At 22.9% G+C, this 18,143-nt stretch overlaps 1 protein-coding gene across 2 annotated transcripts in view; it reads right to left on the bottom strand.

Annotated features, from left to right (window-relative positions):
* Positions 1-18,143, bottom strand: part of LOC105366532 (zinc finger protein rotund) — a 126,177-nt gene that overhangs the window by 22,990 nt on the left and 85,044 nt on the right. For both annotated transcript variants that reach the window (XM_011505012.1, XM_011505013.1), the window contains one exon: positions 16,754-16,929. In XM_011505012.1, the coding sequence (XP_011503314.1) occupies positions 16,754-16,929 (176 nt within the window). The remainder of the gene's footprint in view (positions 1-16,753; positions 16,930-18,143) is intronic.

The following is an 18,143-nucleotide window of genomic DNA, read 5'->3' on the forward strand; positions in this document are numbered from 1 at the left end:
ACATTACAAATTTGCTTTTTAATAATCCAGTATTGTATCAAAAACATTTTTTATTATTTGATTTTACTATGTGAAATAAAATAAAATTGAATATCATAATTACCTAAAATTTTTACTTTAATTATATGATATAATAGATTATGAAAAATATGGACTTTTATAATTAAACTAAATAAAATCCAAATTATTAGAATATTTATAAAATTATGTTTATTTTACTATTTACTAATGTTCTGACTAACGTATCAATCGGGATTAATTTGTTTTTTTAACATTAGAGAAATTTTTTTAATAGTAGGATTATAAAAAAATATAATTATTAAATTCTATACTTTAATCTAAATATGAGTTTTATGATATTATAGAGAACAAAATTCAATTTAATTCTTGGAATATAAATTTGACAAATAAATAAATATTTTTTTATTTATATATATTTTTTAATGTAATTGTGACATGGATTTATTATATTAATTTTATATATTATTCATTAATTTATATTTAATGTATATAGCGTAATTTTTTAATGTTTAATTTTACATTAGATATAGAAATGAAACGTAATTTTATAATAATTCTTGAAAAATATTTATAAATTTTATTTATAATTTTTATCCATTATGAAATATATTTTTCATAAATTTTCTTTTACATTTTATAAAATTATTAAAACAGCAGTTTGTAAAAACAATGTGGAATTAGTAGTATTATAATGAAACACCATGAAAAACAATATATAAAAAAAATTAATGAATTAATTTTTTTCCCATGCAAATACGACTAGAAATTATAAATTTATTTTTTTTCAAAATTAAACAAATGATAGAAGATCCTGATATAATTACAATTATAAAGATAAAACTTATTTATTAATTTTCTACACATTTTACAGAAATAATAATTTCATATTTATATTATTAAAAGATGTATTATACTATATATATATATATATATATATATATAAATACGTTTTGGAAATAATTGTTTCTATGAAGATAATTAAACATCTGTTTTTATTGTATAAAACTAATAAGATAATATATAGAAGTAATATATTTACTAACACTATAATATAATTAATATAAGTAAATTTGCTATATATAGTGTAATTTTCATTATAAAAAACACAAATACTTATGTGTTCTATTAAATATTTTTAAAAAATTGCAAACGGCAAACGTATATCGTTTTTTTAAACATATACTGTTCATTTATAAAAGTATTTATGTATTGTAATACGATTAAACAATTTTTATTTCTTTTTTATTTTCTGTCCACTCAATCATTCCCGATCGTGAATATTTCCTCATTTTGTTATCTTTTCTCTCACGGTCTATATACTACGTTTTATGTGTATCTTATATATGTTAGAGAAAGAGATTCTTCCTATTTTATGAGAAAGTGGATCGTATATTGTTGTGAGTGTACAAGAAAGAAATTGGCTAGGGTGAGTTTTTTTGTATTTTTAGAGAATTGCTTTCTTTATTTTTTTTTCTTTTTTTTTGTTCCTCTTTGATTTTAATTTTTTTATATGAGGGGGGGGGGGTAGGAATATATGCATAAAAAGTCGCGTACATACCTTCCGAGGTCATGGGAACTCATGGGGGTCTGTTGTGTTTGGACCCACATATATTGATTTTAGGGGGGCCTGTATCCCTCTGCCATACTTGGATTTATGGCCGAGTTTTTCCATGTTACGTTTACTCATTTATATATTGAAAGTTATTTTTGTAGTAACGTTAGGCTGATGAGCAAGTGGAGAAACTTCTCTCTCTGTCTCGCTTTCTCTAATTTTATTATACTAAAAATATGCGGTAAAAGAAAAATGTGAATTTATATATTTAAGAATTAATTTATCTGCTGACATGAGTTACTAATATTTTTTCAGAAGCATTCATAAAATTTTGCAAAATTACTTCATACACATATATACGCCTTTATTTCCTTTCGGAATAACTGAACGATTAAAGTGTAGGGATTTTATTTATTAGTGATATTATAAATGATTATAAATACTTTCAATAATTTTTCGTTCCTTCTTTCAACAAACTTTTATTTATTTGTGACACATAAAATATATAACTAAAACTTTCTTAATTATATAAAAATTTGATTCAATATTTGAATAATTATTTATTGTATATTAGATTACGTTATACTGTACTTGCTCGAAAAAAGTTACATTAAAGGTTTGAGTTTTGAAATATTCGTGATGCAATACTAAATAAAAAATAAATTAAAAATCTTATATTATCGTATATTATATCATTGTATTTTTAAAACGTAAATGTAAATTTAAGGGAATCATGATACAATAACTCTAATATTATTTAATAATACCACCTGTATTGTAGTTGGAAGAAGGTAAGAGAATAAAAAATACATATAAATCTATTATAATAAACATGTAAAAGTATAACAGAGAACGGGAAGCCAAAAGGCAAAAGTGAAGGTAAAAGTCAATCAGTGTCGTAACGGATCAATGCTGCACGGCCTCCAATCAATAAATCTAACTAGATCTCGTCAAGCCCCTTTTTCATCATTCTTTTTCTCAATCGATGTCTAATACCTTTACCGTAAAACTCGACACTACTATGATCGAAAAAGAAAAAGAGGAGCACGAGTCAGCAACAATGGGGTACCCCAGCAGAATTAAGCACCTGATGCGAGAACGTGCGCGTTAGGCCTTAATATTTTGATAGCTTTATAAGACAAGGGTTCAAGAACAAAGCTATCAGGGAAAATCTATTCTCAATTTGTTAAAGGGTTAAAATCTTTTCAGTTGTTGTTCAATACCTATTGATTAACCTACACGGAATTCAAGGCATGAAAGTATAGCGATCTATAAGATTGGAAAAAGAGCGTGCCACAAAATATCTTCACTATTTCGATGACTGAAATCTCCAATAGCCCTTTTTCTTGGGTGTGAACTCATTCAGCAAAAGCTATACACGTGTCTAGCATAAATTAAACGTATTATAAATCAGAAATATCAGTCACTTTTTTCATAACGGTTTTATTACTGGATTCAAAAAACAACTAATCTATTCTCGATGAAGGGTTAATAAACGAGGATAGAGAGAAAACATAATGTAGTGAAAAGAGCGAAATTAAACCTAACAGCTTCTGATTTCATTATACAGCATTTTACATCTATTTATATATAAAATTTAATTTATATATATTTAGAACTATTGGCAATATTTGAATATTATATTTATGATTGAATATACTGTGTGTGAATGACTATAATATATAGGCAAACTAACGCAAGCATACATATAGTACAGATATGTGAGAAGTAACGCGTTTTTTTTTTTAATTAATTTTTTTTATTGAAGTGCTTTATAACTTTGCATCATAAATCGTATTTGGCATGATAATTTAATTATAAGTAGGCTCTTAAACGAATAAACTTCAAAAACATGCGGAGTTAGAACGAGTGTAATTAGGTAGCCAGCATGCAACTTATAGTTTATAAGAATTAAAATAGAATGTTTGTAGTTTAAATATTTCTGTTTAGAAAATAGTTTATTTCAATTCATAAATATTTAATTTTTAGATATTTAAATTTTTAATTTTTGATTTAATTAAGTATAAAAATGAGCATTATTTATATTTTTCTTTATTATCAAAAATGCTCTCAATTTAGAATTTCGACATTTTTACATGAAATTGAATCAACAGAATTGGAAATTAATTTCAGTCACAACTATTAAATTAAATTTATGAAATAATAAATACACGTTTGAATTTTATGTCTGGTTTTAATATTAACATAATTAAAAATATTATAAAAGATGAATTATAGAAATTTTCAGTTATATTTGAAAATCTATAAGAGAAAAAAGGATATATAATGAAGGAATGTAAGGAAAGAAATATTTACGAAAAACTATTAATAACTTTAATGATATTATTAAGTTACTCATGATTAGTACTGTTTTATTGTAATTTTTTAAAAATCGTATTTATTTTTTTTATGAATTTTTGATTATTAAAGTACGAGGTTTTTTATTCTTGGATTTTTAATTATTTGTTAACTTAATATTTATTTTATTTTATTACTGCTATTCTTTATAATTTATATTTAATATTTATTACTATTTTTTGTATTAATTATTTAATTTCTCCAAATTAAATAGATTTGCATTAAATAGATGTTATAGTAATAGTTATAGTAAATAGATGTGCATAGTATTTTCAACGTAGAATATTTGGAATTTTAGTCTTTAAATTGATTCAGACACGAAAGTATTTGTATTAAATTGTAACAATTTCTAAAATCATTTAAAAGTATATCGATTTTTTTATTGAATATATAAAATTATTCATATTAATACTGTTGAAAAAAATGCATAATATAAAAAAGATTTCAAATTCTTTAATAAAAAAATTAGATTTTTTCTCATTGGAATTCATTGGTATTTTAAATTATTTTTAAATAAAATATTGATGTACATTAGTATAAAGTATAATTGAATTAAATAATTTGAATGTATTTTTATATATTCATTTTTTTATTGTGAGTAGATACATGAAAAATAATGGCAGTAGCAATGCCCGAAAGCGAAAATGGGAAAGGAAGTAGTGTAAAGGAAATCTGAGAATCTAATATTATATATCCTATGAGAAGAAATTAGAATTGAAAAATGAAATATATATATATATATATGATGAGAGAGAGAGAGAGAGAGAGAAAGAAAGAGAAGGTCTAGACTCAAAAATGTTAGTTGCCGGACGCAGGGCAGGAGTTCCATTAAGGACCAAGGGTATATAAAACGCCCCGCAGTTGAAAAAATTGCGAAAAAAATGAATGTGTACGAGTGAGCGGCCATGTGGCGCCAGAACAAGTAGCTCGAGTGTTTTTCTCCCTCTTCTGTTTCGACACAGTACAGCTCGGGAAAAGGAAGCGGTTTGTCCACTTTTTTATTCGTTTTTTTTTCGTTTTTAACGTCACATGCATTTATAGAGTAAAAGGGACTACTGTAGGGTAAATCTCCAGAATGTATACATATAAAAAACGCATGGGGTTTATTTTCTATCTCTACCTTTCTCGATCATACACGGAAGACTACTATTGACAAGTTTTTGCATTTTTTTGAATTTTTTGAAAATTTCATCGTCATAAATCTAATGAATTCGCCCTGAGTCACAAATCTCTGTTTATATAAGTATTCTTATGTGAAGCGTTGACACATAAAAAAGAGTCTTGCCCAACGGTCGTAGATGAACGTACATGAACATTTTTATTTTTATTTCTTTCAAAATAACGGGAACAAGGGTGGGAGAAGGAAGTATGTGTATGCTCTTTCGTTATTCTTTTATTTTGTGACAGCTCGACGTACTCGAACTATTTAACGGGTAAAGAAACACATTAAAATAGGAATGAAGAATATGTTAGAAAAATGAATATACAACAAAATAGAATAAGTTACAAAGAACAAAAAAATTATTAAGTAAAATCACTATGAGATGTAGAAATAATAGGCATGTGGTGCATATTCTTATGTTTTGTCTTTTGTTGTATTACCTCAAAAGTTTATTTCTAATCAATAAGCAATCGTTTAGTTTAGAAATATTAATGCCTGTGTTTAAAAAAAAAGTTACATAAACTGTGAATATAGAAGGACAAAGAAATTACGAAAGAGCATAAAAAAATCAAACATACCTTAAATAAAGATGTTCATATAATACTGTTCACTATATGAAATTTTATTGATCGAAGTTATTATAAGATTTTTTTAATTACTAAAATATTTTATGTTCTGATTGAAATTGAAATATTTTTTATTTTAACTGTTTAAATAATTCTTCAGTTTATTTAATATTTTCAGCTTCTACTATCACGTTCAATTCTATATAATGAATTTACTAAGAAAACAGACATGTATTTATGCATTTTTTAAAAATATTTCATTAAACCTTGAATTCAATGTAAATAACAGTAAGTAAAGCTGATAATTAATAAAAGAATTCGGAAAGTTTTTGAGTACTTGAGAGTATAGTTAGATGAAATATAAATTCCCACGATTACATGAGAGAAAAAACAAGGAGAAAGAAATAGAAAAATACAGGAGAGTAGTAGTAACTAAGAGTAGAAGCCTACAAACTAGTGTACAAAAAACAAGATAAAGAACGGTCATCTTTATTTGATAATGTAATGTGTACCTATCTATAAATTAAATACTCGTCTACACGGTACTACAAGTACAAATTTTGTATGTGAAAAGAAATCTATCCAGATTCGTCTTGGTCGTATCGATAGAAGTATGAGAGAGATGGATACTCAATGTGTGGGATGCGAAGGGTAGCACGGTTACAGGTAAGAAATATTTTAGGCCAAGAAACCTTTACAGGAGTGAGAATACGAACTTATCTACGTTGACTCTAAGCATAATATCGTTTGAAAATTCAGATGGGTATAGAATAGCATGGAAAGGTATTACGACAGCGGTAACTAGTAAGAATGGAAGGTTGAATATAAGATATCCTTCACTTGCTGTTTAACTCAATTTTTTACCTATTAATCGTTACATTTAGTACATTTATACAAAAATAATTAAATTGATAAATTATATTATTCAACTTTATTATTAAATTACTTCACTGATATTTATTTTTCTGACTAAATTCATTCCTTTTTTATATTTTATAGAATTTAGTAAATATTATTTATTATAAATAATATTTTTAATTATATTTATACATTTTTATTTTAAAATTATATTTTAACATTTTTATATTGTAATTGTTTATTAATTGCGATAAAAGTTCGAAAAATTTTCTATAGAACATATTTATCAAAAGTATTGAGAATTTAAATAATTATTTATTGTTCTTAAGAATTTCAAAATCAGTTAGCTTAGAAATTATTGCCACTACAGTTCTTTTATGCGACGTCATTCCTTTGTAACTTCAAAAGATACCGCAGTAAATTAATGACGTTACAAAAAATTGGAACTATTATATTCCTTTTAATTAAAAAAATTTTTAATAAATTGGGTTTTAATCATTAGAATGAGAGAATTGTCTCAATGTGTCAAACTAAAAATTAAAAATTTGTGTTACATTAAAATATTTATGTTAGTTATAAAGTTACGTGTGCTTATATAGAATTTAAATAAGGATTTTACCTAGTAAGATTAAAATTCATCGATCAAAATTAAAGCCATTTGTCATAAAAGTAGTAGATATATTTAACTAGCATAGAAAATGAATTTTTATAAAATATTTACTAAAGACGAATTTGAATTTTAATAATTAGTATCTAAAAGGTTATTATTAGTAATATCAAACAAGCAATTTTGAAACAAGTAAATTTTACAATAAAAACTTATTATAGTTTAAAATTTTACTTATAAATAAAATGAATTTTATCGTCTAAAATTATATATTTTTAATTTAAATTGAATCTTTAATATTTTTAATATTATTTTAAAATATTTTAACTGATTCTTTTGATTCTAATCAGTCTTATAAGAATACTGAAAATAATACTGACATGTGTAAACATTAATATAATATTTAAATAAAATATTCAGTTGTAAATAAATGTATATAATAGTATACAATAAAAAAGATATTAAGCTATAAAATAAAGAAAGGCACTGATTGACAAGAGATTTTGAATTATGTCATTTAGATGAGATAAAGGAATAGTAGGGTCTACGTCCTTTATTCTTTTCATGAAATTTAAGATTTTATTTATTCTTAGTTATTTCTATTTCTCTGTTGCGATTGCCTACGCTTGATTTAAATGCATACCATTTATTATAATATGATATTTTCAAAAGTCCTTTATAATAAAAGAAAAAAAATCATCGTGCGAAAATTTGCGTAACAGCATTATCATAGCGCTTCAATTGTTTCGACGAGTAATAGGTTTTAGCTTTCCTTTTACTATGTATTATATTTTAATTATATATTGCATTAACGGATAATAACTAAAAAATATTAATAATAATATCTTTATCGTTTGAAATAATTTCAAATCTATACAAAATTATAAAATAATTTTACACCAGATTTTTTTAAAAATATTCAATTATATTACTATTGAAATAGATTAAGTTAAATAAATATATTCAACAAATTAAATAAAAATTAAAAAAAATTTTTATTTATATTAAAAGCAATAAATATAAACTGTATAACATTATTGTTAAAATAAAAGTTATTTATAATTGTGCTTTCTGTAATCAAATAGAATTGTAATCATCTAAAATAAAAATGTTCTAGTAATTAATTATGCACAAATAATATGAAGTAATGTATTTTATACAGTAGTAATAATAATAATAATGTATAAATAACAAAAGTATAAAAATTCCATATAAATACAAAAGAACTAACTGGTAGGAAATGAGAAAAGATAGGATAGTATTAGTTGTCTGTCAATAATATTTTACGTATAGAACGACATCATTTGTTACTTGGTAGGGTCCAGACGCAAGGACAGGTGTCTTACTATGCTGTTCCTAACGTAGTAGCTTTGAGTGAGTGGATAGGAGGGAGAGAGGGAGGAGAGAATGATAGAGTACAAAAGGGGAGAAATGCTGAACGAGCACGAGAACGAAGCTTATACGAGCCATGGGAACCTAAATTTTAAGGACAGCATCCCTTAAAAGTAGGCCCACCATCTTCCATCTCACTCTCTTACTTTCCCCCTCCTCACTATTTTAATCCAGCTAGTTCTCATTACGTTAGCTGGTAATATGTGATGAGGGGAAGCAAATCTAAATAGAGGGACTTAAAAAGAACTTCGGGATTGCGTGCAAGATATAAAGAATAATGAAAAAGATATAAAAAGAGGATAGGAAGAAGGTGTGGTCTGTACTAAATGCATATCAACGTAAAACACTGATTTTTCCCTTTCTTTTTTATTCTTCTACTTCTCTTTCAGCATAGAGTTGTATATAGCAAAATATTTTTGTAGATTCAAAGAACTAACCCAATTAAAAATATGACATTTTTATATTTTTAATATTTGTTTTTATATCTTTAAATGTTATGATCGATAAATATATTTATTAAACATAGAAACAAAATGACTATAATGAATACCATTAAATGATAAATATTCTACAATATTTCCAAGTTTATTAGCAATATAATAATAATATATATTGATCTAACATTATTTTAAAATTTAAAAAAATTATTTATATAATATTTTGAATATTTTTTAAATAAATTTTCTTATAAATTTTTTATAAAATTTGTTATAAATTAATTTTTATTTTGTTTTTACAAATAGTAAGTCTTATTTATTTAAATCTCTAAATTTTATAAATATATAATTTATGAAATGTTATTTATTAATCATTGTTTGGAATTTAGAAAGTACAAATTATTATTAATGTTTTCATAATATATTTCTATTGTTAAAAACATAAATATAAAATATAAAAGTATATATTCATCGAATGTTTTATTTTTACATATAATTCATAATATTAAGTTACCTATCATGAATTTAATATGAGATTTATAAAAATAAAAAATGTAAAAAATCTCAATTGGTGGTCAACTATCCTAATTTCAGTTGTTTTGTATTGGTTAGTATAAAATGTAAATGTACTATGAAATTCATTTTTAATAATGGAAAATATTTAAACACACCGAGGGGTTTTGAAAATGACAAATTTTATTTGATACTAAACGTTTGATACTCCGTTTTCAAAAAAATCAATGCTTAAGCAGTTTCGGTTGTTTTTTATTTATACAATTTGTTTTCTATTTATACATAATAATATTTTATATTTAATAATATATTTTTTATATATAGTCTCTAATTCTACGAAACTACAGGATTTGCTGAATGGGAATATTATAAAAAGAGACAAATAAGTCGAGAAAGCTGAAGAGAGCAAAAGTGATGTTTTTGAGCGCTACTTATTTTTCAGGCAATTTCATCTTATTTTGTTTACGGTAATGAAAATCGGGAATAAATTTAATTTAAAAAATTTTATTTAACAGATATACTCGATATGGATGGAATAATAATATGTAAATTGTATATAAATTATAAATTAAATAATATTAAAGTGAATATTGCATAAGAAAAAATTTTTTTAAAAAAATCTGAATAAGTTCTTGTGCAATATATTTTAAAAGCATCGAATGAGTAACTTATAATAGGATTACCATTCTATATAGGTTTTATTACTATACCAGGCTTGACTACTAGATGAATAAATATTTAATTTATTTTTCTATTAATACTATCCATTTATATACTTAAGCTATTAATAATAACATTACATATTTATACTAATATCTTGTGATATAAGACATAAATTTATAATTTAATTTTTTAATATAATTTTATTTTATTATAATTTTATTATTTTATCTAATTTTTTAATAAAAATTCTAAATTAATTTAAAAAAATGAGAATAAATAAATTTTGTTTCAATATTTTGCTTATTGTATTTAATATAAAAGTTATTTTTTATAGAAGATAAATAAAAAAAAAATAAATTATTATGTTTGATGATGGTACGTAAATATTTTGTAAACTATAGTATAAATATCTTTAAAACATTATCTTTGACATGGACAATACTTATTATATTGGTATTTTATTATAATATTCTCTACTTTATTACGTTTTATTTAATTTATCAACATACATAATATTTTTTAATTAAAAATATTTTAACGGAAGTCATTTTAATTACAAAATTGTTATATTTATGTGAATTATTGAGTTTATTTGCATATATAATAATAATAATAATAATAATAATAATAATAATAATAATAATAATAATAATAATAATAATAATAAAATTTCAGTATATTCAAATAGAATAAAATTTTTAGAAAAATATAAATAAATAATCATAATTATTTACATGTAGATATTGATTACCATATAAAAAGAAATTTTATGTTATAACAAATTGTTTTTATAATAGACATTTACATATTCGTTATAAAATAGTTTAAATTTTTTCTATCATAAGTATGCATAAGTCTAGCAATTCTATAAATTAGAAGAATGCTCACATATATGTAAGAAGGAAAAATAGGTACACAAAAATGAAGAATAAAATAGATAAAAAGAATAAGAAGCGAAATTTATCTCATCGATGCGGCTTTATGGTAAGAGGAACGATAAAGTACAGCAGATAATTAATTTTATGGCTCCTCAATTTCCGGAGGAATCGACTACTGTGCAGACCGACATATAGTTGAGGTCCATTTTCGTTAGTCGCGCCAAGTAAGAAAAAAAAAACTATTTAAAGATTTCCTCTGTTTCTTTTGTATATATACATTTAAGAACGTGTATTTCGACCATTCGTTTATAGTGTAAAAAGTGCGAAAATTGACTACAAGGAAAGTATGTATAAACAGATATAGTCATGTAGAATAGCAGAAAGATATTGATAAAAGATGCAGTGATGGAGGAGAAAGATAATGAAGTGTGGAAAGAAGTGAAATATTCAGTTCAAGATGAGGTTACATCGCAGACTTACAAACAACATCCTTCTTTGCTGCTACTTGCATTCTTATGTACCCTTTTTACTTCCTTTCAATTTTTTTCCTTCAATTTCCTATTTGTTCTCATTTTTCATTTCTTTGTGTTAGTAGCTTATTTAACCACCCTTCTCTTTTCTTTGCATGGCTTTTACCATCAACTACTTTATGCTTTTGTATTTTTTTTTGTAATTCCTCTTTCTTCGTCATTCTTTTATTTTTCTTCTCTTTTATTCGCTTCCTTTCTTGTACTTTTCATTATTCTTATTCAGATAATTTTCCACGCATTGCGAATGGATACAACAAAACATAACACCGCTACCGAATCTGCACTTTTCATTAAGTCACCGTGGTTCTTGACTGCAATTGCCACGTGACTCGTTTTTGCTTGTCCATTTCTTTTTCAACTTTTAATAAAAAAAGTTTAAAGATTCTCTCTTTCGATCATTTATTTATGAAAATATCCAAACTGTTTTTAAATAATTCAATTATGTTATCATAAAAAGAAAAAAAGTTACATTTATGGTTCATAAATTTTTTGTCGTACTTTCAATTGCAATTTCTTTTGCCATATTATTGATGAATATGCACATTATTCATTTGTTTTCGCTTTTAATAATTAACTTTATCTACTTTAATATTTTTAAATAATAAAATCTATTAATTTATTTATTCTTAATTATGTATATGTAATAAATATATCTTTATTTATATATCCATTCAATCCAAACAAATTTGTTGCACAAAATATAATACTGAAATTTTGTTCAGAAATATTAAAATTTGAATTTAAATTAAATTTTGACATTTAAATTAAAAATCTATTATATAAATCAACCGTAATATTAATAAATTTAAATTGAAAACAAAAATCTAAACAAATTTAAGATTCTTAAAAAATATATTATTTACTCAGATAATTAATTGTAAAATTAAACTTTGATTTTATTTAAGTTTAATTATTAAGTTGAATGTCCAAATGATTTGAAAAAATTTAGAATTTTTAATATTATGGAATATGTAATTTAGACATATTTTAAATGAATGTATATAATGAAAAAAAAAACGAAAAAAGATATGACAAAAAATATGCCCTAATAATAATAGTGAAAAGAAAGTAAACGAGATATTAAGGGACTGAGATAAAGCGAGAAAGAGAAAGAGAGCGGGCGACGGGTGAGAGAGTGAACCTTAAATGCAGTATTAATACTTTCCTCGACAAGGTTCAGTGAAATTAGTGCCGCAAGTCGTTAGTATTTTACTCCCATGATTACAAACTAATTCGGATTGTCACGTTTTATCAGACCATGAAGAATACAGGGAATTGAAGCCTTGAACCACAACAGTGGCTCTCATCTATCAAATAGTGAATCAACAGGTTTTGTCAATTATTTATAAAATTTACAATATTCGTATTTAATATTTCATAACTTATGTGAAATAATTTCATTCATTATTGTCGCAAATATGATAAATAATATTTACGCTATTTTTCGAGAAATAAAATTAAATATATTATAATATATATTAGTAAATGGTGTATATTAAAACCTGTATAAAGGAATACATTTTAATATGTCAATATTTACATTTAGCAATGGCATAAAGTATTACTTATGAAATATAATGAGAAATACAATGTCTGATTAATATTTTATAACTTTAAATTACTTAAAAATAATTATAAGGATAAATTATAGTAACCAAATATTATACTTTCATGTATTAATTTTAACTGATTTATTCATTATTAATTCTTTGATGGCGACTATAATAATATTAAGCGCAAGAAAATATATTATTTAAATCTTTTCAAACATTTTTTAAAAAACTTTTAATAATACTGTAATTTTTTTATCAATTTATATATTTGTACATAAGTGTAATTAAAAATAGATATAATTAAAAATATTCAATTTATACGAAAATTAATTTAATAAAGTTGGTTAATTGTTAACATAAATAAATGATAATCGAATAGACAATGCTAATAAAAATGCGTAAGAAAATTGTGAACTTTATTCAAAGAATATAATTTTATCAAAGCGCGAAATTATTTTTGATATATTGTAAATAAGTTTATGAGAAACAAATATTTTAAAGTATTTAATTTATTTAAGTAAAAATATCATATGGTGGACTCAATTGTTATAAATGTTTGTAAATTTTTTTTTATTTTTAATAAAATTTTGCCAATAAATATCTTTTATGAGATGTTTAAAGAACTTTGTATTTCCATTTAATAAGGTATCTTTAAGTTTATTGAAATACTCAATTTTCTATATAATTGTGTTTTCGTATACATATTCCAAGAATACATATTTTTTTTATTTAATGGTTTCATTTTTTGTCATAAGTAAAATAATATAATTTATAGCCATATTCAGACTCTCATTCAAACTTTACGTTGCTTTATGGATATGACTAATGACATAAGACTAATATCATTCTTTTTTTATTTTGATTATCATTCTTCTTTTTGCCAATATATGTGTAAATATTAATTATTTAATAGAACCTGATTCTACAAGTTGTTTCTTTATTAATACACCTTATTGTTTATTACTAAAAATATCTAATATATTTAAAACTACTTTAATATTATTGAAATGTGTTACAAGAAATCCGCAATATTTATGTATTAAATATTATAAAAGACGTTTAAATAAAAAATTATACGTAAATATAAAATTTATAATTTATAAGCATATTATTTGTATTTATTATTAATCAAACATAACAGATTGATAGTTATTACAATGTTAATAGCTATGTCCATATTTATCCTAGAAATGAAAGTTACATTAAGAAATCATCAAGATGTTCAGAATAAAATAAATATAGCCATAATCAGATATTTTTTAAATGAATGTAAATAGTATTTATAATTTAAATATCAGTATAGTTTACTGTTATAAACGAGATTTTTCCTACTTTTTACTTTATTCGATCAAAAAACTAAGAAAACCTATTGTATGTAACAGTTAATTATAAGTAGGTATCATTTTATGTTTCTTTAGTTTTATAAAATTAAATATATTCACATTCAGGATATAGCTAATGAATTTAAACTTAGTTTCAACAAAATACTACAATTAATTTAATGCTTATTTCCTTATAAAGTAATTAATTATGCTGTAGTTATTTTACGTCATACAAAATCAATATTCATTAATCGATTGAAATATATATACACACATACACTCTATTAATGTAATTTTAGTCTTATGAGTAATGTTATGAAAAGTATGTAAAGTAATATGCCATTGTCTTGCGTGCAATTTGTATACGCCGTTTACATGAATTGACATGTATAATTATATAGCATCTGTTTAAATTATTTCCCTTTTTTAAGATAGTTTTCCAATTGTTAAAATGTAAATTTCTAATATGCCAGTAAAAAATAAATGCTATTTAATTATTCTGGCAGATAGTGAGTGATATACATCACAATTCGCTAATAATTATAATAAACCTTAAAACACTATATACAATTACAATAATATTTTATGTATGTTATCAAATGTATTCACATAAATAACGCATGGCTATTTTATGAAATTTTATTTTCATTTTAAAATGTAAATCAATACCATAAATTTATAAGTACATTATAAAAATATTTTTGAAATTTAAGGGAATATATATATATTAAGAAATATATACTAAAAAATTAAAATTATAATGTAAGTAATGGTAGAGAGTGTAAAATTCCATTTGAAATAATGATACCAAACGAATTATTTCAAATATCTAGACATTTTTAGTTATTTTTATTTTATTTTAGTTTATTATGGACAAAATTTTATTAGTTTATAATATTTAATTTGATTTTTGTAAATTTTTATAATAGTTGATTATCTACTTTACATACATTTACGAATAAAACATAATGCACCATTCGAACAATATTAAAAATTGAGTTATTGAAATTGAAATACATAAATAAAAAAAAGTGTCTAAACTGTTTAACGTTACTTTTTAATTAATATCTTAACTTTATTTTCAAACAATTTAAAAGTATTTTTAAAAACTTGTAAATTTATATAACAATTAATTATTTTTCTAAGTTTTTTACATGAAAATAGGATGATATTAAAGAATAAAGGAAATTAAAGAAATAAAATGAATTAAAGAAAGATTCGTGGTGCCGCAGTTCATAAACGAGGAGAGAATCTTTAAAAAAATTAAGAAAACTAAAGTCGGAGTGAAGAGTAAAGGGAGAGAACAAGAAAATGCTGATTCACAAATTTATCACAATCGCGAAAGGAAGTCGCAGAGAGTGTTTTATGAAGCGAAGCGGCAAGGAAAGAGCTGTTCATGGGGTGAAATGTGAATGAAAATGAAAGAATGAATAGGAAGATAGAAGCTCAAAGATATATAGATAGATAGATAGATATATAGATAGATAGGTAGGTAGGTAGGTAGGTAGGTAGGTAGTGTTTCTTAAAAGGCGACAGAACTAATTGCCAATGAGTGAGCATGTTTCATGAATTAAACAAGTTTTACTCTCAGGAGGTAAACACAGAAAGAAAAGGCAGGATATAGCCGTGTCACGGTCCACTAGATTACTGAATTCTTTTTGTAGACAACTTTTGCTGTTTCATAATATAATATCTCTATAATAGATTTGTACTTACCATTTGGAAGTAATTCGCGGACTCTATATGTGTGTAATTTCCACATTTGCGTATATATCAATAGATTTTTCTGTATGTATGTACATATATGAATACAATGCATATAAAAGTTTAATATTAAGCTGCATATAGTATAAATCAAACTAGTAAAATTCAAAATTTAGTAACTAAATTAATGGTTTAATATAGTAACAGCTGTAAAACTTTTCTCTTTTTACTTTCTCTCTCTCTATTTATGGTTTTCCATTTGTATTATAAACTTATTATACTGGAACAATAAATATATGCATACGTACATTCATATATATTATTTTATTTCGTAAAAATAATATATTTAAAATTTTCCATGCTCATATTATAAAGATTTTTTATTTTATTATTTAGATCTATCAACCAATTAAACGCCACTTGTCTTGCTATATTACAATTGTTAATAAAATATATTTTCAAGTCGGTTTTAAACATATATTTATTACAAAAATTTTTCCTTTAAAAAACAATATATTAATTTTTTTAATATTTAAAAATATTTCTTACAAAAAAAAATATTTTTGGAATATTGGATTGTCTGTTTAAGCGTTTGCATCGGTTATTGATATGAAAATATTACAAAGTTGCAGCTTACCTGTGGACACATTTTACATTGATACTTTCGCTGCGGATGAACGTGAGGACCGGCAAGATGAGAGTTTAAATGTGAAGGGTGAGATGGTTTCACAGTAAGGGGTTGAGGCACCACTAAAAGACTCGTGGGAGGACTACCACTGCTACTACCACCTGTTCCACGGTATTGATCATCACCTGAAAGAATATTTAGAAAATCTATATTATAATGATTAATATAAAAATTTCTTTTTAATTAAAATTTGTTTTGATTAATTTAAGTTAATTTTGTACAAATATTTAGAAATATATGTTACAATATTTATATTACAAAATATAGTAATAATTTTATAGTAATAATTTTCTATTTTTATAATTTCTGAACCGATTTTAAGTCCTATAATATACTTATCCGTACATTATTAATACGTGCGTACAGTATCTAATAATTTTTATACAGTTTGGTAGTTATTTTTAATTAGATTATCAATAATGTAAAAATAACTTATAAATGAGTAAAATTAATTTATTCAATATTTTTATAAACTAGCTTTGTAAATGAATTATTCATAAACATAACACAATATAATAAATATAATAATCATAATTACTCGTAATAAGTATATTTTATATATTGAAAATATAAAATTTTTTATAATTAAGTAATTCCTATGTATTTTTATCATTTAATAATAATATATACTTTCTCACTTCATAATTTATTTTTAAATATTATATATCCTTAAGTTAATAATTTTATTATGTAATTCCGTAATTTACTAAATTCTTATTAAAATAATGAAATTATTATCAGTAAATATTCTATGTATTGTTGATTGGTATCCACTATGAATAAAATCATTGTGAATTATAAGTTTCATTCATTTCTATCATTTTTTGCGTTTGAAGAATCTTATAATTTAACTGATCTATTAAAGTATATAAATTATTTTTTACAAAATGAAAACATTAATCAAAATGCTATTCAATAAAGATATTTAATTTTTTTAATACTATAAAGAAGCTTTTTTAACAAATATTATATTTATTAATAAAAATAATATATATTTGATAAAAATGAAAAAAAATTATTGATTTAACTTAAAATAAATAAAAATCTATCAATTATATTGAAAAATATATACATTAATTTTAAGTTATAAGTATTGGCATATTATGCGTAACTATTAATATATTTTGATAAAAATTTGAAAATAACAAAATGTATTGAGTAATGCCTCATGTATGTATTTTATTTATAATAAAAATATGTAAATGTTAATATAATTTATACCTATATTAGTAAATACAACTACATCAGTTCAAAATTAATAAAAACAACTATTATAAATAAAAATTATAAATTAAAGTTAAAACATAAGTACTGAAATAATGACAACCAAAACATACCG

Source organism: Ceratosolen solmsi, unplaced genomic scaffold (genome assembly GCF_000503995.2).
Source record: "Ceratosolen solmsi marchali unplaced genomic scaffold, CerSol_1.0 scaffold49, whole genome shotgun sequence".
NCBI classification, from domain to species: domain Eukaryota; kingdom Metazoa; phylum Arthropoda; class Insecta; order Hymenoptera; family Agaonidae; genus Ceratosolen; species Ceratosolen solmsi.